Source organism: Fundulus heteroclitus, chromosome 7, assembly GCF_011125445.2.
Source record: "Fundulus heteroclitus isolate FHET01 chromosome 7, MU-UCD_Fhet_4.1, whole genome shotgun sequence".
NCBI classification, from domain to species: Eukaryota; Metazoa; Chordata; class Actinopteri; order Cyprinodontiformes; family Fundulidae; genus Fundulus; species Fundulus heteroclitus.
The window spans coordinates 21,213,517-21,235,468 of record NC_046367.1 but is presented as its reverse complement, the minus strand read 5'-3'; the positions used below and the strand labels follow the sequence as shown (position 1 = coordinate 21,235,468).

The window sequence follows — 21,952 nt, the reverse complement described above, 5'->3', positions numbered from 1 at the left end:
AATAAGAGAGCAATTAGTATAATTAAAAGTATAAAATACTGAATAAAAATAAATGAATACAAATATAAAATAGCCAAAACATTAGAATGTTTGAAGAGTTTTAATTTGTCTCGGTGTAAAATGTGAATGATGGAGAAGCGACCACTCATCAAGCTGTGGATCAATTGAGATGCTGATTAAAGCGATAACTCATCCGTGGACTACTTTCTGGCGAACACAGTCAAGATGCTGGGTAGGAACCCTGTTCTCCTGGGAGGATTCCTGTTCCTCATAAAATTCGCGTTTTTCATTTTTATAATTATTTTCATTTAATCCATTTTTTGTGTAAATGATAACATGGTAGACATGGTACACTGGCGACCTGTCCAGGGTGTACCCCGCCTCTCGCCCATTGATAGCTGCAGATAGGCACCACCAGCACCCCTCATGACCCTATGAGAGATCAGTGTTGTATAAAGTACTGAAATCTCGGAGTCAAGTATAAGTACTTCTCCAAAATATGACTTTGGTAAAAGTCCAAGTCACTGACTGAAATGTTACTTGAGTAAAAGTCTTAAAGTATCTGAAAATTACTGTAAAAATAGATGCACTCAAGTAATGTAATGAAAAGTATAAGTAAAAAGTAAAACGAAGCACATGCAGTTTGAATGACATTTTTTAGATTTTGGTCAACTTTGAAAGTCAAATTCACTTAAAATAATATAAACAACCAAGTGCAGGAGAAATTTAGACCAAGTTTAGACAGAAAATACAACCTTTTTTCAGTTTTCCTTCTTTAAGCAAGGTCAGTGCTAAGCAACCAACACACAACCAAGTGCAGGCAAACAGGGTGTATACTAAGAACATGGTTAAGTGATAAACCAGGCTTAGTTAACCTACAGGAAGTGATAAACCTGCTAATAGATACACCTGCAGGCCGGCCAGCTGACAGCTTTGCTAGGGCCCGGGACAACACAGTCCCCCCCCCCCCCCCCCCCCCCCCCCCCCCCTTAACACCTTCTGCCACCACACCACACACACAAATCTGTATTTTATACTGGATATTTTCAACCCAGCTATTGAATTTAGTGCACTAGATGATCTTTTCTTCATAAGAGAACAGCAAGCACTGCAGCCAAAATATGGCCTTTTTTGACCTGCTGTATATTAGCCAGCCCATAACAATATTTCCCTTCCATTGGAGGAGGTAGAATATGTTAGATACTTTGGGAATTCTCTGCCCTCTGAATCTGCTAGCTCCGGCCCTGGTTTATACTAATTTATTAATGGACAGTGTGGAAATCTATGAACAATAAAACCAATGTAAATTGTGTTCCTTTGTTTTATTTGTCTTTATCCTAATTCTAGAAGTAGAAATAGTCAAATGAATAACACTATTATTTTGTGGAACCCTAATCATACTATTATAACTACGCAAAGGTCTAAACAAGAGTAACAACTGCCTCAAATGGTCGAAAATAAATGAAAGCAACAATAATAACGAAATAATGGTAAAAGTGACACTCTCACCTTTTTCAGACGGCTGTGGCTAAGAATCAGAATTTTTTATGACCTACAGTCTTTGCTTTTCCATCTTTCCAGCAGTCTTCAGAACTCCTGCCTGGCACAGAATATGTAGTTTTGTAGAGGAGATTAGGTTTTTGTTGATAAAATGTGTTATACTTCAGAATTAAATGCTCTTTTGAGATATTAACGTTACATTTCTCAAGTTCAACAATTCAAAACTCTCTCTGCTGCTTCTGTTCAGAACTGCACTCAGCAGCTTTCACCTATTTTAGTGCAGATAATATTTAGTTTCTTAACTGGAACTAGTTTCGTAGTCTAGTATTAATTGTGGTAACGGCAGTATCCCAGTTAAAATCAAAACTGAAATCTCGTGCTCCAAGCACGTACGAACATGCAACACACACACACGCAATAGAAAACAGCCAATCAGGAAGAGGGAGGGCGGTATTTAAGACAGCACAACCAATAAGAGCGGAGTTAAAGGGGGTCTCTACCTTGTCAATCAAAGGCCAGGCGCGTTATTGATTGGCTGCGTGGAGCGCCAGGCCCCGCCCCCGCTGGCGCACAGCAACTTTGAAATGAAACGCCTAGGGCTTCAAACAGAGGCGCTCCGGGCGCATCTGTACATATACGCCTGGCTGAGACAAAACCGACACTTTTTTTTGTAACGAGTAACTAAACCAAACATTGAAAATGTATCGGAGTAAAAGTATGCATTTAAGTACGGAAATATAGTGAAGTAAAAGTAATCAAAACATTTTATACCTGAGAAAATCATAAAGTACTCCAAAATATACTTAAGTAGTACTACAGTAGTGAAGTATTTTTACTTCGTTACTATACAATACTGTGATAAGTGTGTGAGTAAATGGATGGATGGATAACAGAAAGACGTGCGAACCCAAGCAGGACGAATCGCTTGTCAGGGCATGCCTTTCAAAATCAAAGGATCAAAGCTCCTACCTGTGGCTACCTGTGCTCAACCTCTTTTAGCTCCACCTTTTGTGCTCCAGCGATTCAAAATACAGCCTTGGCTTTCAGATGGATTATTGCAATATAACCTCTAAGCGAGATCTGACTCTGCAACCTCGTATCAGAAGGACTCGCAGCTAATCAGTACAGATAAAACAGATTTGGAAATTCGGAGGAAATCATTACAAAGGAAGAAATGAGACACCTCTGCTTGCCACTTCTTTTGCTGATAGTCTCAGGTAAGTTATAAAGTCGATTCATTTGGAGGGCACATTTATTCTTAGGCATTTTTATACAATAGAGTAGGTTGTATAAAAAAGGTATTTACTTCCATGCCAAACAGCCTTTCTTTAACATGCATTTAAAGGGCAACTTCACAGACAGTTGAATTAGTTGAAAACTTTGTGATTTCACTTTGATGTTTTTTATAGTTTATTTTATGTGATTTCACCTTGGATCGGTGCACTGCACTGTGCAAAACTTTTTTTTTTGTCTCAGAGTGTGTGGCCGTTTCAACAGTTTTCAAGCTTTTTGTTTATTTGTTGTTGGATTTTGTCTACAATAGAAACACCACATTATCAGATAAAAGAACCTGGTGTGACAGAAAACAGGTGTAATATTTAACAGAATTTTGGACTGCTTTTCACCTTTTGCAGAATGGTGTGCAGTCATTCCCTAAAATGTCTAATATAGAAGGCCTTCACGATAGCGTTTCTTTGGTGTACAATTTTTTTTCCACTCAATTTATACAAGGTAAAATAAATAATGATTCTGTCTACCAATTTTCTAAATCTATATGTGTATAATAGCTATAGTTACTTGAGCCATAAGCATGTCCTAGCATAGTCCAACCTAAGCTGATTTTGCAAAATTTTCATTTATTTAAAAAAAAAAAAACAGTTTCTGTAAAAAATAAGTTTCAGGCAAATCTTTTCTGGACAGGGCCTTAATAGTAAAACAGAAATAATGAATCAAACCCTTTCACTGTGACCGCTCTGACTGATCCCTTTCTCTCTGTCTACAGCAATCCCCACACAAACAGCAGGTGAGTTTTTGAATTAAACTGTCGTTTCATAAGAATTTAGGATTTTACTGTTTTATAAAGGTCTTTATAGTGGCTTGATGGTTTTGCACAGTTGGTTCATCAAACCCATCGAGTTCCTGCAGAAGTAGAAATAGCATTTTAAGCAGATGTAGAAATAAAACATGTTTTCAAACAAAGAAACAATAATGAAATTGGTTTGTGTTCGCAGTAGTTTTTTTATTGAATGAATGTTTATATATATCACTCATTAGTGATGTCTTCTGTTACAGATGAGGTCAGAGATGTTGTATGTTACCAAGGCGACGACGTCCTTCTGCCATGCAACTGTGTGAATAGAGACTTGAAAGAAGTATTTAAGTGGCAGACTGAAAATCCAGCAACACTGATTTTAAAAGTTGAACCAACTGAAGAACATTATGGAGAAAACTACACAACCAGGGTTGAGATCTTTGTGAATAAGAGCAGCAATGACTGCTCTATCCTCCTGAAGAATATCACAGAGGATGACGAAAACACCTACACATGCCGTTTTATAAGGAATGTAGTGCACAAGTTTTATAAAGTGAATCTGAGTGAGTCAATTATTTACTTATTATCCATGTTAATGTTAACTATTATCATTTCAGCAATTAACATCATAACTCTTTATCTTAACGGACATCTTTTCTCAATAAACGCATTTCAACAACTTGCATATTTTTGCAAAACACAGATTCAATAATAATACGTTTCAACGAACAACCTGTCAAAGCTTCAACTTTTACGTTTTTTCTCTTTACAGAAGTCATCCAACGACCAGCTACAAGATCTACAGCTACAACATCTACAGGTTAGTTTTCCTATTAAAGTATGGTTTCATAAAAAAATAGGCCAGTCTATTACTGCTACCATCTTTAAATGAGTTCTAGTATAATTTTGTAAACAAACAATGTCTTAGACATTATTTCAACAATATGTTTAAATCAGTTCCTTGCGCACACTGTCCTAATTATTGCTACTGTTATTTTTTGTTTACATGTAAATCAGTTTCTCCAGACCACTATTCTCCAGACACTCCACCCAAGGATTCCAGGCGGTACTTCATAATGATTTCAGCAGTTGCTCTACTGCTCATGGGTTGCATTGTGTGTTTCATCGGGATTATTTATCTGTGAGTGTTTTATTTATTTAGACTATTTAGATACACAGTTTATACACAGCTCATTTACTAGTTAAGTATATTATCGTAATTTACAGTTTTTACATCCATTGCATTTGTTTGAGTTACACTGAAGGTCTATTTGACCTCCATTGCATTATTAAAAAAAAGATGAAACTATGAGTTTATAACCGGCGCTACATTACGTCTGCAAAGGAAGCTAAATTCATACTCTACCATAGCTCAAGGTCTTGCTTTAAGTAGTTACTTTAAATCATTCTGACAAAATAACTTATGTGCACAATATGTACAGTTTTATATATTTTGATATAATTAAGCAAGAAATGAGATGACTGCTCAATATTCTTTGCTTCCCCTGTAAAGCAGTTCCATTATATCTGTATATTTACTTTGAAACCTCTTCTAAACACAGTAGTAACACTTACTGTTAGGTTGTGTTGAACTCTCCTAAGCTCATATAATATTAATAATAATAATTTAACTTTATTGATCTCACAATGGAGAAATTCACTTCTGCATCTTAACCCATCCCCTTGTGGAGCAGTGGGCTGCCACTGCGGCGCCTGGGGAGCATTATAATGGTGGGCTGAACATCAATAATGAAGACTGGCCCAATCTGTCAGTATTTTAGCAGTGATACCAAACAGTGGTTAACAGCAGTTCACATTTTTGATCAAATCTATGTGCAGCAGAACCGATGTTTTAGTGCATCCTTTTTTATTAATACCTGAGACACTCAGCGCTTTGAGAAAGATGAGACCTGATAAAAATATGAGTAATATTGAGGCATCGACTGGACACCAAGCAAGTGTGTGATATGTTATTGCAGTTAGTTAAAACAGAAAGTGAAATTATAGTTATTATTCATCTATGCTTACTTCTTACGACAGACATATCTGTGACCAACAGTTACATTCTTCTAAACTAATCAGAACTGTGGTATTTCTACACCGTGTTCTGGTTAACCTGTTAATCTAGAGTTGCACAATCTTGGTAGTAGTTGCAGGAAGAGTCTAAAGTGGTTACAATAATGATTGTTGAAATGTAATGTCGTTGTAGTTAAAATGCATCTTTTCATCTTTATCTGTCAACAGCAAACAAGAAAGATGCTGGGGAGCTCCTAACAAAAAGGAGAAACAACTTTCTTCTGATCGTCTAATACAGTCGAGTCATCAAGCCTGTGTCAGCATCAAACTCAGCTGATTGTGTCACAGCCAGATACAAAACGTCTGACTATTGTAATGAAAATGATCAAGAGAAACAAGAAAAATGCAAAACAAATTTATTTCCATTTTTAATGAAAAACAAACCTTTTTTTTTTTTTACATTGACTTAATTCCTTTATCTGCATGTGCAAATATGTAAAAGCTATGACTGATTATTGGATAATTAATATTAATTAGTTATCCAATTAATTACTGGATAACTAATATCAATTATCCAGTAATTAATATTAATTTCAGTCATATTAGGTTGATGTAAATAAATGTGCAGCTTTTGTAAGGCATTTTTATGGCTTTAATTAAATCTTACTGCAAAAGAAAAACATTTAGATTTTTAATCATTTTAGAGAGGGTTATAAACAATGGGTGCTGGGCATCATTGACACTGCACTAAGAACAGTGCAGAAATGTCAATTAAAATGTTAATGCTTTGTGGGCTTCATGGGGTTATCAAAAAAAAAAAAAAAAAAAGATTCAGTTTTTTTTTTAAATGGAGGTAGTGAAATTTTTGTTTATAAAAGGTCAGGCTTAGCAAAGTCTTAAAAGGGAGAAGCCCATCATGGCTCTTCATTCTGCTCAGGGACAAAGGCAGAATTACTTTACTGCCCCTGAAATATTCTGTACGGATTGTCTTTTGTTTTTCCCTCTTGTTTTCAATGTGTTTTGGTCCCTGACATCACTGTATAACCTGTAATCCCCGTATTGTCCAGCTGTCACACCATACTGGAAATAAAGTTCAAATGGGTCCAATAAGGTGCTAATTAAGATCCGGTCAAAGAAAGTGTGACAACATTCAGCTCTCTATGAGCAACAGCAGCTAGTAACTTAAAAAAGTCCAGCCGCCCTTAAAAATCAGTCCGACGATTTTCTGTATATTTCTGTTTTTGCCAGGATCTAAGACAAATCAAGTATAAATGTAAGCCTGTTTTTAATAAATAGTAATGGAGAAAAAAGATGTTTACTGTTTGTGCTTTTTTCCTTTTGCAATATTTAATTTTCTTTTTTTATACCCACAGAAAACACAATAAGAAAATACCCTTTATTATGTGACAAAAGTAGGACTCATTATCAACTTGTACTGAAAATCCAAAATAACTATTCTGCTACAAAAAGTTTCACTGATATTTCCTGTTGGGGAAATGATACATGTATTGTATTCAGCCTTCTTTGATCTTATACTCCTACATATAATCCACCACAAGCATTTTCCATCACAAGTCCTCTAAATGGTAAATAGGGTGAATCTGTGAATTTTCATCATTTAATCGAGCTGTTCTCAGAAAGCTTCAGAGGTTTGTTAGAGAACATCAGTAAATAAACAACACCATGAAGACTAAGGAGCACAGCAGACAGGTCAGTGAGAAAGTTTGATAAATAAGGTGTTCTGGCCTGATGAGAAGCATGTTAAACTTTTTGGTCTGCATCCTCAGCATTGACAGAGTGTAGGAGAATATATAAAACAACATGCCTAGCTTTGGACCTCAGTGTTCTACCTGTCATTTGAAACTGGAAGGAACATGACATGATGGCAACCTCACCAGGACACACCCGTCCATGTAGATCAGGGGTGTCAAACATACGGCCTGGGCCGAACAATTTAGTCCGGCCTGGTGGCTAAATGCATTATCATTATTCAACAATGATTTTTTTTTTTTAATACAGTGTCCTGTCTGGCAATGTGGCAATAAGAACTGTTGTCTTAATGCCAAAAAGAGCTCATCAGATTTGACTTTCACAAGTGGAGCAGTACGGCTTTTGCCATAGTGCTCAGCTTGATTTATGAATGTGAATAGTTTTATTATGATTCATGTGGGGATTATCTCAAATGATATGGACACTACAGTGGGAAAGTAGGAGAGGAAAGGAAGAACAAGAAGACAAAAGAAAAGGTGAAAAAATGAGGAGATAAAAGGAAGAGAATGATAAAACAATTATTGAAAAAAACATGTACTGCAGTTCCTATATTGTCCACGAGTGGCGCTGTGTTTTAATCAGCAGATGGTAGGACTGAGCTTCAGATGTGGAAAATTGATTTTATATCATTTCTTAATTTTTATCTGTTTGATGTATTTTGTCATGCAGGACAGTGTTTTTAATTCCAAAAAAATGTGAATAAATGTTTTTCAACATTGTACAATCACTGTGATCAGTTCTTATGCATAATGCACTAAATGTTTAACTGAGTGAAGGTATTGTTGAAATTGCACATGCTTTTCTTAAAAACGCTGAGATTATTCATAATATATTGTGTAAAAGTGAAATTCATTTAATATAAAAACCAACAACAAGTCCACTTTGATTAGTTCTATTTAACCTTGCAATGAGTTTACTCGTGTGGCCCTCTTGAGATCAGATTAAGCTGTATGCGGCCCCTAAACCAAAACGAGTTTGACAGCCCTGATCTAAACTAACAAATTGGAAAAGAGGAGCATGAATCATAAAATAATAGCTTTGCAAGTCTGGAGGACTGGCGAAGAAATGTGAATATTGTGAAAAAGTTCTTTGTCCCTCTGTTAGAAAATGTGAATGTAATCATTTTATTATGTGAATGTAATCATCTTATTTTTATCAAGTTATAGCCATCTGGCTTGTTTTAAGAGTTTGCCTTTAGGAAAGTTCTGTTGTATTTAACCTCAGACAGGAATAACAAATAATTCTACTCAGATAAGGAGTGCCTTGCTCCCTTCTTTGCTTTCCACCCCCATGTTGTAAATTCCTGAAGCCTCCTGACCCTTTTTTTAACCCTCATGTTGTAAGCTCCTGACCCAACCCCCTTGACCCTTTTCTCCTGATGTGTGAAAATAAAAGCAAGAGGACAGAAATGACCCAGCGCAGACGATACCAAACTTTCAGGGAGTGCAGTTCTCCGTTTGGGTCATCCTCTGTCCTCTTCTATAAGAAGAGTCTGAAACTTGTGTTGTGTGCTTTTCATTCTAGGATAAAATGGGTTATCTTTAATAACCCTAACACCCTCATTTCAGAAAATTACATTATATATAGATTCTCTACACATAGCGTAAATGTTTCAGTTCTACATTTACTGCAATTTTACTGAATGAGGCTGAAGGATATGACAGCCCAAAATTAATTTTAAGATGGGTTAACAAATCTATCGATTTGCACAAACTGCACAAAAAGCAGTTTCAAGATGTTCTTAAGCAAGAAAGTACACATCCATTTCTCAAATGTGCAGTGAGCTCGTCAAGAGTTATGAGCCAATTTTAAATCTGCTTTCAGAGTCATTGAGAGCGCCAGATCCAAACTGATGAGCTGGTCTCGCCTGGGAGACTGGATCTGTTCATCCTGGATATAAAGCGTTTACAAAGTTTGTGGGGAATATCTGCAAGTACCAGATATCAAATGTGAAAATCTCCACTGGATGTTTTTGGCTTTTTAAAGTTGTTAATGATAAAGACCTGCTTTCTGCAGAGGCAGTGGTGGAGAAAGCGGAGGAAAGAAGAGCCTGATCTGTGCAGTGCGAATATCCAATATCCAACCTATCAGAATTATTTCTCGTCTCCCATCTCTGCTTTGGACATGTGATCCTATTCCTGTGCAGGCAGAGAGAAGCAATGTTCTATTTTTATTTATTTATACCAACACCAGCAGAATAGAGTGGGGCCAGGTAGAAAGGGGCTAGCATAAGGCCAGTGTAAAAGGGGCTAATGAGGTGTAATGCCATCCAGAAAACCAGTTGTACGATCTCCATCTTGCTCTGTGGAGAAGTGGCAGGATATGGATACATCTTCTCAGTCTGCCTTTCTCTGTTTGACTTATGGTGTCTTCTTGTCGTCACCCTCTGGACCAGAGGTGTACTTCAGTTTTCCTCATAACTTCCCCGTATGTCATGGGGCTGATTTACTTAAATGGCCCTTAGAAAATGGAAACATGTCAAACTTAAAGCCCCAGGAAATCAAAGCCTGGGACTGTAAATGAAAACTGTTGTCTAGTATTTGTCTGTGTGTGTTGTAGCTCTTCATGCACCGACTCCAGCCTCAGTCCACCCCTTGTGAAGTGGTTATCCCTGTTGCTTGTGCACCTTTTCCTACCACACTTCCTCCTTCCACTCAATTTCCTGTTAATATGCTTGGATACAGACCTCTGTGAACAGCCAGCTACTTCAGCCATGAACTTTTGCGGTGTCCTGTTCTTGTGAAGCATGCCGATAACTGTCTTTGGGACATCTGTCAAGTCAGCAGTCTTCCACATGATTGTGTCGCCTACTCACAGAGTGAGAGACTGTTTAAAGGCTCCGAAAACCTTTGCAGGGGGTTTGAGTTAATCAGATGATTAGGGTGTGACACCATGAGTGTCAGCTAAATAACGTTTTCACGGGATTCTACACTTCTGAAACACTCAGTTTGGGTTTTTTGTTGTATGTACGCCATTGAAGCTTTTGTAAAATTTGCTAATGAGTCTTCCTCACGTAATAAAGGATCTGACTCTTTTCTTTCTGTATTTTTGTGGGTATAAAAAAGGAAATGACATACTGCAAGAGGAAATAAGACTAACAGTAAACCACTGTTTTTTTCATGACCATTTATTAAAAATATACTTACATACACACTTTACATATCAGTCTTACATCATGGCAAAAAAAAAGGTAATGTAGAGAAAATTGTCTGACCACATTTAATGGCTCACAGTGCATTTTTTTTAGTTACCAGTTGCAGCTGCTCACAGAGAGCTGAATGTCATCAGACTTTCTCTAACTGGATCTTAATTAGCACCTTTCCTCAGCTTTATGTACCCATTTGAATATTATTTTCCCGTATTGTGTGACAGCTGGACTTTGACAGAGATTCCAGATGTCACAGTGATGCCAGGCAACAAGACACGTTGAAAGTGAGAAAAAAACAAACAAACGATAACCAGCACAGAATATTTCAGGGGAAGAAAGGTTGTTTTTCCTTTGTCCCTGAGCAGAAGGAAGAGTTACTGTTGGTTTTTCCCTTTTTAAGACTTTGCTAACTCTGACCTTTTATTCACATTTTTACTACCTCCATTAAAAAAACCTCCATGGTCTGAATCAGCAGTTTGCCTTGGATGACCCCGATAAAGCTCATATACATAAATACCTTAATCTACTGTTTTTTTAGTGCAACGTTACTGGAGTCCAGCTCCCATTGTTCAAATATTTTATTAAATATCAAAATGTTTTTCTTTGGAAGTAAGGTTCAACTAATGGTATCAAAAATCTGAAATGTAAAAGCTACACAGTTATTTACATCAATCTACAACGACTGAAGTAAGTATGAATTATCCAATAATCACTCATTTACCATAAAGATCCGTTTCATATTCACACATATGTACAGAAAAAAGAAACAGTTTTTTATTATGATAGAAATGGAAATAGATCAATTTTACGTTCCGTTTGTTTATGTACATTTTCATTACAATAGCTAGTTTTTGCATCTGGCTATTACTTTATCAGCTTAGTTTAATTCTGTAAAACTTAAAAAAAAAAAGTGTAACAATCTTTCACGACATGTTAAAAAAACAAACAAAGGTGCAACGCAAAGATCTCTGGGAAATGAGGTGTTTAGCAGCGTGATGCTGGCAGAGGCCTGGTTACTTCCTGTGTGTAGAGAATTACGTCAGCAGACGTTTCATTAGTTTGTGCAGATGCATCCGGTCAGAATGAGGGCCAAAACCATCTGGAGATGAGTGCAAGCTTTAAGTCATGCTGCTGTCTCCAGAGAGAATGACTGCACTGGAGTTTTAGGTAAAGATTACATTTAACTGATTACAGGGGGACCAAAGGCTTCCTGTCAGAACCAGGCAGGATGTTCATGTTATCAGTGTGATTAAACCTTAGCTGTTATTGGTTTTCTTGTTATTGGTAGATCAGAATAAATCTGTATCTCAGTGGGTTTGTAATGAGACGAGGAGATTGCAGCTGTATTAGACGTTGTCCTCAGAGGAAAGTGGTGTATCTCCTTGATTAGGAGCTCGGCACTTTCTTCTTTGTTTGCTGTTGATAGATAAAGATGAAAATATAAATTTTTACCAACAACGACTACACAATTCAACCATTATTACTAAAAACAGTTTAATATTTTAACAACTGCTACTAAGATTGTGCAACTCTAGATTAACAGGTTAACAGTTCTGATTGCTTTTGAAACATTTCACTTTCTGTTTTAACTAACCGCAATAACCTTTCACACACTTGCATGGTGTCCGGTTTCCTCAATATTACTCATATTTTCTCAGCTCTCATCTTTATCAAAGCGCTGAGTGTCTCAGGTATTAATAAAAAGGATGCACTAAAACATCGTCTCTGCTGCATGTAGATTTGATCAGAAATGAGAACCACTGTTAACCACTGTTTGGTATGACCGCTGAAAATACTGACAGATCTAGCCAGTCTTCATTATTAATATGTTCAGCCCACCATTATATGAGCTTAGCAGATTTCAACACAACCTAACAATAAGTGGTACTACTGTGTTTAGAAGAGGTTTCAAAGTAAATATACAGATATAATGAAACCGCTTTACAGGTGAAGCAAATAATATTCAGAAATCTGAATTCTTGCTTAATTATATCAAAATATATTGAATTGAGCCCAGGTCAATATTTAACTAAGCTTTTTTTTTTTTAACATTCTCTATAGTTGTCAGGCAAAAGATATTCTGTCTGTGTGACTTAAAGTAACTACTTAAAGCAAGACCTTGAGCTATGGTAGAGTACGGATTTAGTTTCCTCTGCAAACACAATGTTCATTTCAAGTGCTAAAGTTGAGGGGCAGGTTATAATCGTTTTATCTTTTCTTAAAAGAATGCACTGGAGGTCAAACAGTTTTAAAAAACACCAAACAAATGGAGAGGATGTAAAAAGTGTACATTACAATAATATACTTAACAAATGAATGAGCAATGTATAAACTGTCTACGGTCATATTCAATAAATTAGAATGTTATTCAGAACTTTATATATTTCAGTAACTCAATTCACTAATGAATAACATTATATAGATTAACACAGACTGATAATGTTTTAAAGCCTTAATTTCTGCTAATTATGTTTTCCTCCCACCTCTAGCTAGTAAAAACACACCATTTCAGATTAAAATATTTTATCTGACCAATACAAAAGCTACATTTTTAATTACCTTAATTAAAAGTACATTTACTGGCATATTTTTTTAAAGATTCTTTTAATCAGACAAACAAACTTCTTTGATATGTATATTCTAATTTATTGAATATAACTGTAAATAGTCATGTAAGAAACAACTCACAGATAAATATTCCCGAGGTAACCCACGATCAGAAGAAGGGCAATTACTGGAATGATTGTGAAGTAAAGCTTGGATGGTCCGTCTGAGACTTGATCTGGAGGATAGTGGTTTGAAGGATCTAATTTACATATAAACACATAATAATAATAAAATGAAAAAAGCAGTAGCAATAATTAGGACAGTGTGGATAAGGAACTGATTTAAACATAATGTTGATATAATGTCTGAGACATTGTTTGTTTAAAAATAATATTATAACTTATTTAAAGATGTTATCATTAATAGACCTACATACCTGTGGCCTATTTTTATGAAACCATAATTTAATAAGAAAACTGACCTGTTAATCTTGTAGCTGGTCGTTGCGTGACTTCTGTAAAGAGAAATAAACATAAGAGTTGAAGCTTAGACACATTGTTGGGTGAAACGTATTAATTTTGAATCTGTGTTTTGCAGACACTGCTTTGAGAAATTTTACAAAAACATACAAGGTGTTGAAATGCAGTTATTGAGAAAAGTTGTCAGTTAAGATAAAGAATTATGATGTTAATTGCTGAAGTGATAATAGTTAACATTAACAGGGATAATAAGTAAATAATTGACTCACTCAGATTTACTGCATGAACCTTGTGCACTCCATTGTTAAAACGGCATGTGTAGGTCTTTTCGTCATCCTTTGTGATTTTCTTCAGGAGGATAGAGCAGTTACTGCTGCTCTCATTCACAAAGATCTCAACCCTGGTTGTGTAGTTTTCTCCATAACTTTCTTCAGTTGATTCGACTCTGAAAATCATTGTTGCTGGATTTTCAGTCTGCCACTTAAATACTTTGTTCAAGTCTCTATTCATACAGGTGCACGGCAGAAGGACGTCGTCCCCTTCAAAACCTGGAACATCTCTGACCTCATCTGTAACAGAAGACAACAATAATGAGTGATAAATATAAACACAGACTTCCATTCAATAAAAAACAACTGTGAACACAAACCAATTTCATTATTGTTTCTTTAGTCAGAAAACATGTTTCAAGTCTGCAACATTTGCTTAAAATACTTTTTCTACTTCTGCAGGAACTCGATGGGTTTGATGAACCAACTGTGCAAAACCATCGAGCCACTATAAACACCTTTATAAAACAGTAAAATCCTAATTTCTTATGAAACTACAGTTTAATTCAAAAACTGACCTGCTGTTTGTGTGGAGACTCCTGTAGACAGAGAGAAAGGGATCAGTCAGAGCGGTCACAGTGAAAGGGTTTGATTGATTATTTCTGATTTACAATTAAGGTCCTGACCAGAAAATAAATGCCTGAAACTTAATCCTGCTGCCATGGTATTTCTGTTTAATAAATTAGAAATTTGCTAAATCAAGCTAGGTCAGACTGTGCTGGGAATTGCTTATGGCTCGAGTTACTAAATGTTTACTTGTTCAACCCTGTATAAAATAATAGTTTTGCATCAGAATAGTGTCCAAATTACACACCCAAAAAAGACTTTCACTTTCTGACTCTGCTCTTTGGTTTCAGGCATAGTGTAAGAACATGACCTTCACCGTATCTTGAGAGCCTGCTATGACTTGTATTAGATCACTAAAAATAAAGTGAAAACACAAAGTTTTCAGAGAATTCAACTGCCTTTGAAATTGCCCTTTAAATGCACTTTAAATAAAGTAAACACCTTTCAACCTACTCTATAAAAATGCATAAAATAAATTTGCCCTCCAAATGAATTGACTTATAACTTACCTGATATTATCACCAGAAAAAGTGGCAAGCAGAGGTGTCTCATTTTGTCCCTTGTATGATTTTCTCTGAATTCCTTAATATGATTTATCTGTACTAATTAGTTGCGAGTCCTTCTGGTCTGAGGTTGCAGAGGAAGATCTGTCTTAGAGGTTACATTGCAATGATCCTGGGGAAATTCAGGGCTGTCTTTTAAGACGGTGTAAAAAAAGAGAGAGAAAGAGAGAGAGAGAGAGAGAGAGAGAGAGAGAGAGAGAGAGAGAGAGAGACATACATTTGGATTACGAAATCTCAGCTGCTTCCCGCTCACTCCTCCCACTGCAGAGGAGGAGGAGTGAGTGGGAAGAACTTTTGGTCTACATCCTCAGCGTTGAGTGCAGGAGAAAATATAAAACCATGTCCCTAGCTGTGGACATTTGGGAGATCAGTGTTCAACCTGTCCTCTGAAACCTCACCAGGACACCGCCGTCCATCTAACATGCTTCTCATCAGGCCAGAACACCTTATTTACCAAACTTTCTCCCTGAGCTGTCTGCTGTGCTCCTTGGTCTTCATGATGTGGTTTATTTACTGATGTTCTCTGACAAACCTCTGAAGCTTTCTGAGAACAGCTCGATTAAATGATGAGAATTCACAAACAGATTCACCCTATTTACCATTTAGAGGACTTGTGATGGAAAATGCTTGTGGTGGATTATATGTAGGAGTATAAGATCGAAGAAGGCTGAATACAATACATGAATCATTTCCCCAACAGGAAATATCTGTGAAACTTTTTAGCAGCAGAACAGTTCTTTTGGATTTTTAGTACAATTTGCTAATGAGTCTGTCTTGTGTCACATAATGAAGGATCTTTTCTCACTGCATGCTTTGTGAGTACATAAAAAAGGAAACGAAATACTGCAAAAGGAAATAACCTTTTATTAAAAACATGCTTACATACACACTTTATGCATCAGTCTTTTAGATCCTGGCAAAAAAAAAAAAAAAAAAGAAAACGTACAGAAAATCGTCTGACCACATTTAATGGCTCACAGTGCATTTTTTTAGTTACCAGTTGCAGCTGCTCACAGAGAGCTGAATGTCATCAGACTTTCTCTAACTGGATTTTAATTAGCACCTTTTCTCAGCTTTATGTACCCATTTGAACATTATTTTCCCATATTGTGTGACAGCTGGACTTTTTCCTTTGTCCCTGAGCAGAAGGAAGAGTTATTGTTGGCTTTTCCCTTTTTAAGACTTTGCTAACCCTGACCTTTTATTCACAATTTTACTACCTCCATTAAAAAAAAAAAACTCCATGATCTGAATCAGCAGTTTGCCTTGGATGACCCCGATAAAGCTCATATACATAAATACCTTAATCTACTGTTTTCTTAGTGCACCTTTACTGGAGTCCAGCTCCCATTGTTCAAAATATTTTATTAAATATCAAAATGTTTTTCTTTGGAAGTCAGTTTCAACTAATGGTTGCTACACAGTTATTTACATCAACCTATAACGACTGAAGTAAGTATGAATTATCCAATAATCACTCATTGCCCATAAAGATCCTTTTCATATTCACACATATGTACAGAAAAAAGAAACAGTTATTTTTCTTATGATAGAAATGGAAATAGATTCATTTTATGTTCCTCTTGTTTATGTACATTTTCATTACTATAGCTTTTTTTTTTGCATCTGTCTATTACTTTATCAGCTTAGTTTAATTCTGTAAAACTTAAAAAAAAAGTGTAACAATCTTCCACGACATGTTAAAAAAACAACACAACGCAAAGATCTCTGGGAAATGAGGTGTTTAGCAGCGTGATGCTGGCAGAGGCCTGGTTACTTCCTGTGTGTAGAGAATTACGTCAGCAGACGTTTCATTAGCTTTGTGCAGATGCATCCGGTCAGAATGAGTGGCAAATCCATCTGGAGATGACTGCAAGCTTTAAGTCATGCTGCTGTCTTCAGAGAGAATGACTGCACTGGTGTTTTAGGTAAAGATTACATTTAACTGATTACAGGGGGACCAAAGGCTTCCTGTCAGAACCAGGCAGTATGTTCATGTTATCAGTGTGATTAAACCTTATCTGCTAGTGGTTTTCTTGTTATTGGTAGATCAGAATAAATCTGTATCTCAGTGGGTTTGTAATGAGACGAGGAGATTGCAGCTGTATTAGACGTTGTCCTCAGAGGAAAGTGGTGTATCTCCTTGGTCAGGAGCTCCCCAGTTCCTTCTGTGTTTGCTGTTGATAGATAAAGATGAAAATATAAATTTTTACCAACAACGACTACACAATTCAACCATTCTTACTAAAATCAGTTTAATCTTTTCACAACGGCTGCCAAGACTGTGCAACTCTAGATTAACAGGTTAACCAGGACACGGTGTAGAAATACCACAGTTCTGATTGCTTTTGAAACATTTCACTTTCTGTTTTAACTAACCGCAATAACATATCACACACTTGCATGGTGTCCAGTTTCCTCAATATTACTTATATTTTCTTAGCTGCTCTCATCTTTCTCAAAGCGCTGAAAGTCTCCGGTATTAATTAAAAGGAAGCACATCGTCTCTGCTGCATGTAGATTTGATCAGAAATGAGAACCACTGTTAACCACTGTTTGGTATGACCGCTGAAAATACTGACAGATCTGGCCAGTCTTCATTATTAATATGTTGAGCCCACCATTATATGAGGTTAGCAGATTTCAACACAACCTAACACAGTGGTACTACTGTGTTTAGAAGAGGTTTCAAAGTAAATATACAGATATAATGAAACCGCTTTACAGGTGAAGCAAATAATATTCAGAAATCTGAATTCTTGCTTAATTATATCAAAATATATTGAATTGAGCCCAGGTCAATATTTAACTAAGCTTTTTTTTTTAACATTCTCTATAGTTGTCAGGCAAAAGATATTCTGTCTGTGTGACTTAAAGTAACTACTTAAAGCAAGACCTTGAGCTATGGTAGAGTACGAATTTAGTTTCCTTTGCAAACATAATGTAAAACATAATAATTTCAAGTGCTAAAGTTGAGGGGCAGGTTATAAACTTATACTTTTATCTTTTTTTAAAAGAATGCACTGGAGGTCAACAATTAAAAAAAAAACTCAAACAAATGGAGAGGATGTAAAAAGTGTACATTACAATAATATACTTAACAAATGAATGAGCAATGTATAAACTGTCTACGGTCATATTCAATAAATTAGAATGTTATTCAGAAATGTATATATTTCAGTAACTCAATTCACTAATGAATAACATTATATAGATTAACACAGACTGATAATGTTTTAAAGCCTTTATTTCTGTTAATTATGTTTTCCTCCCACCACTAGCGAATAAAAACACCCAATTTCAGATTAAAATATTTTATCAGACCAATACCAAATCTAAATTTCTAATGCTGAAATGGGGGCTTAAACAAACATACGTTTACTGCCTTAAAATCTTGTTTTGAAAGATACTTTCAATCGGACAAACAAAACTTTTAGATATTTATATTCTTATTTATTGAATATAACTGTAAATAGTCATGTAAAAAACAACTCACAGATAAATATTCCCGAGGTAACCCACGATCAGAAGAAGGGCAACTACTGGAATGATTGTGAAGTACTGCCTGGGAGGCTTGGGTGGTTCGCTTGGGACGATACCTCTTTGAGAGTCTTTAGTAGGGATAGCTGCAGGAACTGATTTACATATTAACAAAAAACAACAGTAGAAGAAATTAGAACAGTGCGCATAACACTGAATTAAACATAATGTTGATATAATGTTTGAGACATTGTGTGTTTACAAATAATATTATAACTTATTTAAAGATGTTATCATTAATAGACCTACATACCTATGGCCTATTTTTTGTGAAACCATAATTTAATAGGAAAACTGACCTGTAGATCTTGTAGCTGTAGATCTTGTAGCTGGTCGTTGCATGACTTCTATAAAAAGAAATAAACATAACAGTTGAAGCTTTGACACATTTTTGGGTGGAACATATTAATATTGAATCTGTGTTTTGCAGACACTGTTTGAGAATTTTAACAAAAACATGCAAGGTGTTGAAATGCGTTTATTGAGAAAAGTTGTCCGTTAAGATAAAGAATTATGATGTTAATTGCTGAAGTGATAATAGTTAACATTAATGGTGATAATAAGTAAATAATTGACTCACTCAGATTTACTGCATGAACCTTGTGCACTTCTTTCATCTTAAAACTGCATGTGTAGGTCTTTTTGTCATCCTCTGTGATTTTCTTCAGGAGGATAGAGCAGTTACTGCTGCTCTCATTCACAAACATCACAACCCTGGTTTTGTAGTTTCCCCAATTAATCTCTTCAGTTGGTTCGACTTTGAAAATCAGTGTTTCTGGATTTTCAGTCTTCCACTTAAATCCTTCTTTCAAGTTTCTATTCACACAGTTGCATGGCAGAATGACATCGTCCCCTTCGTAACCTACAACAGCTCTGACCTTATCTGTAACAGAAGACATCACTAATGAGTGATAAATATAAAAATCCATTCAATAAAAAAACAACTGTGAATACAAACCAATTTCATCATTGTTTCTTTAGTAAGAAAACATGTTTTAAGTCTGCAACATTTGCTTAAAATACTTTTTTGTACTTCTGCAGGAACTCGATGGGTTTGATGAACCAACTGTGCAAAACCATCGAGCCACTATAAACACCTTTATAAACAGTAACATCCTAATTTCTAATGAAACGACAGTTTAATTCAAAAACTGACCTGCTGTTTGTGTGGGGACTCCTGTAGACAGAGAGAAAGGGAGCAGTCAGAGCGGTCACAGTGAAAGGGTTTGATTCATTATTTCTGATTTACAATTAAGGTCCTGACCAGAATATAAAAAAGCCTAAAACGTAATCTTGCCTGTCATAGCATGTTTGTTTAATAAATTAGAAATTTGCAAAATGAAGCTAAGTCGGCCTGTGCTGGGAATTGCTTATGGCTCAAGTGACTAAATGTTTACTTGTTCAGCCTTGTATAAAATAATATTTTTGCATCAGAATAGTGTCAAAATTGCACATCCAAAAAATACTTTCACTTTCTGACTCTGCTCTTTGGTTTCAGGCATGGTGTAAGAACATGACCTTCACCGTATCTTGAGAGCCTGCTATGACTTGTATTAGATCACTAAAAATAAAGTGAAAACACAAAGTTTTCAGAGAATTCAACTGCCTTTGAAATTGCCCTTTAAATGCACTTTAAAGAAAGTAAACACCTTTCAACCTACTCTATAAAAATGTATAAAATAAATTTGCCCTTCAAATGAATTGACTGTATAACTTACCTGATATTATCACCAGAAAAAGTGGCACACAGAGGTGTCTCATTTTGTTCCTTGTATGGTTTTCTCTGAATTCCTTAATATGATATATCTGTACTAATTAGTTGTGAGTCCTTCTGGTCTGAGGTTGCAGAGGAAGATCTGTCTTAGAGGTTACATTGCAATGATCCTGGGGAAATTCAGGGCTGTCTTTTAAGACGGCGTAAAAAAAGAAAGAGAGAGAGAAAGAGAGAGAGAGAGAGAGAAAGAGAGCGAGAGAGAGAGAGAGAGAAATTTGGATTACGAAATCTCAGGTGCTTCCCGCTCACTCCTCCCACTGCAGAGGAGGAGTAGTGAGTGGGAAGAACCTTTGGTCTACATCCTCAGCGTTGAGTGCAGGAGAAAATATAAAACCATGTCCCTAGCTGTGGACATTTGGGAGATCAGTGTTCAACCTGTCCTCTGAAACCTCACCAGGACACCGCCGTCCATCTAACATGCTTCTCATCAGGCCAGAACACCTTATTTACCAAACTTTCTCCCTGAGCTGTCTGCTGTGCTCCTTAGTCTTCATGATGTGGTTTATTTACTGATGTTCTCTGACAAACCTCTGAAGCTTGCTGAGAACAGCTCGATTAAATGATGAAAATTCACAAACAGATTCACCCTATTTACTATTTAGAGGACTTGTGATGGAAAATGCTTGTGGTGGATTATATGTAGGAGTATAAGATCGAAGAAAACTGAATACAATACATGAATCATTTCCCCAACAGGAAATATCTGTGAAACTTTTTAGCAGCAGAACAGTTCTTTTGGATTTTTAGTACAATTTGCTAATGAGTCTGTCTTGTGTCACATAATGAAGGATCTTTTCTCACTGCATGCTTTGTGAGTACATAAAAAAGGAAACGAAATACTGCAAAAGGAAATAACCTTTTATTAAAAACACGCTTACATACACACTTTATGCATCAGTCTTTTAGATCCTGGCAAAAAAAAAAAAAAAGAAAACGTACAGAAAATTCGTCTGACCACATTTAATGACTCACAGTACATTTCTTTGTAGCTACTAGCTGAACCTGCTCACAGAGAGCACATTAGCACATTTGTTCGGCTTTATGGACCCATTACAACATTATTTCCCGTATGGCGTGAAATAATCAGGGATTCCAGATATCACAGTGGTGCCAGGCGCCAAGACACATAAAAAACGAGAAAGAAAAAACAAACAACAATCAGTACTGAATATTTCAGGGGCAGAAGGGTCATTCTTCCTTCGTCCCTGAGCAGAAGGAAGAGTCCTGATGGGCTTTTCCCTTTAGGTCTTTGCTAACCATGACCTTTTATTCACTTTTTTACTACCTCCATTAAAAAAAACCCCTCCATGGTCTGCATCAGCAGTTTGCCTTGGATGACCCCGATGAAGCCCGCAAGCATAAACACCTTAATCTACTGTTTATATAGTGAAGCGTTGCTGGAGTCCAGCTCCCAGTGTTCCTCTTTTAAATCCTCTTTAAAATGACTACAAATCAAATTAGTTTTTCTTTGGATGTAAGGATTAACGAAAGCTATTACAAATCTTGAATGTCTTACAAAAGCTACACAGTTATTTACATCAACCTTATTTGTGTGAGAGGAGTAAAAAAAAGAAAAACAGAACACATTCACCATAAATCCACTTTATTGCAAAAGCTGTTCCTTAACAAATACCAAAGACATGGCAGTCCAGATGACTGCCATGTCTCTTAACAAGAGAAATGCAAG

General features: G+C 36.1%; 2 protein-coding genes and 1 long non-coding RNA gene across 4 annotated transcripts; 1 reads left to right on the top strand and 2 right to left on the bottom strand.

Annotated features, from left to right (window-relative positions):
• The first annotated feature begins 3,795 nt into the window (after nt 1-3,795).
• Nucleotides 3,796-4,764, top strand: LOC118563714. The gene is made up of 3 exons (XR_004931375.1): nt 3,796-4,095; nt 4,305-4,352; nt 4,550-4,764. It is a non-coding gene; the product is annotated as an uncharacterized LOC118563714 (long non-coding RNA).
• Nucleotides 4,765-10,568: 5,804 nt separating this feature from the next.
• Nucleotides 10,569-15,052, bottom strand: LOC105925049. 2 transcript variants are annotated; one of them, XM_036139174.1, is made up of 6 exons: nt 14,898-15,052; nt 14,340-14,360; nt 13,762-14,061; nt 13,495-13,527; nt 13,155-13,272; nt 10,569-11,882 (listed from the first exon to the last, which is right to left on the bottom strand). In XM_036139174.1, the coding sequence occupies exons 1-6, from the start codon at nt 14,938-14,940 to the stop codon at nt 11,813-11,815; spliced, it is 585 nt and encodes a 194-aa protein (XP_035995067.1). In that variant the 5' UTR covers nt 14,941-15,052; the 3' UTR covers nt 10,569-11,812. The 2 variants fall into 2 exon arrangements, with proteins under 2 accessions (XP_035995067.1, XP_035995068.1); XM_036139175.1 differs by having other exon boundaries at nt 13,155-13,248.
• A 746-nt stretch (nt 15,053-15,798) lies between these two features.
• Nucleotides 15,799-20,354, bottom strand: LOC118563713. The gene is made up of 6 exons (XM_036139172.1): nt 20,210-20,354; nt 19,648-19,668; nt 19,072-19,374; nt 18,791-18,838; nt 18,448-18,586; nt 15,799-17,128 (listed from the first exon to the last, which is right to left on the bottom strand). The coding sequence occupies exons 1-6, from the start codon at nt 20,250-20,252 to the stop codon at nt 17,059-17,061; spliced, it is 624 nt and encodes a 207-aa protein (XP_035995065.1). The 5' UTR covers nt 20,253-20,354; the 3' UTR covers nt 15,799-17,058.
• Nucleotides 20,355-21,952: the final 1,598 nt, after the last annotated feature.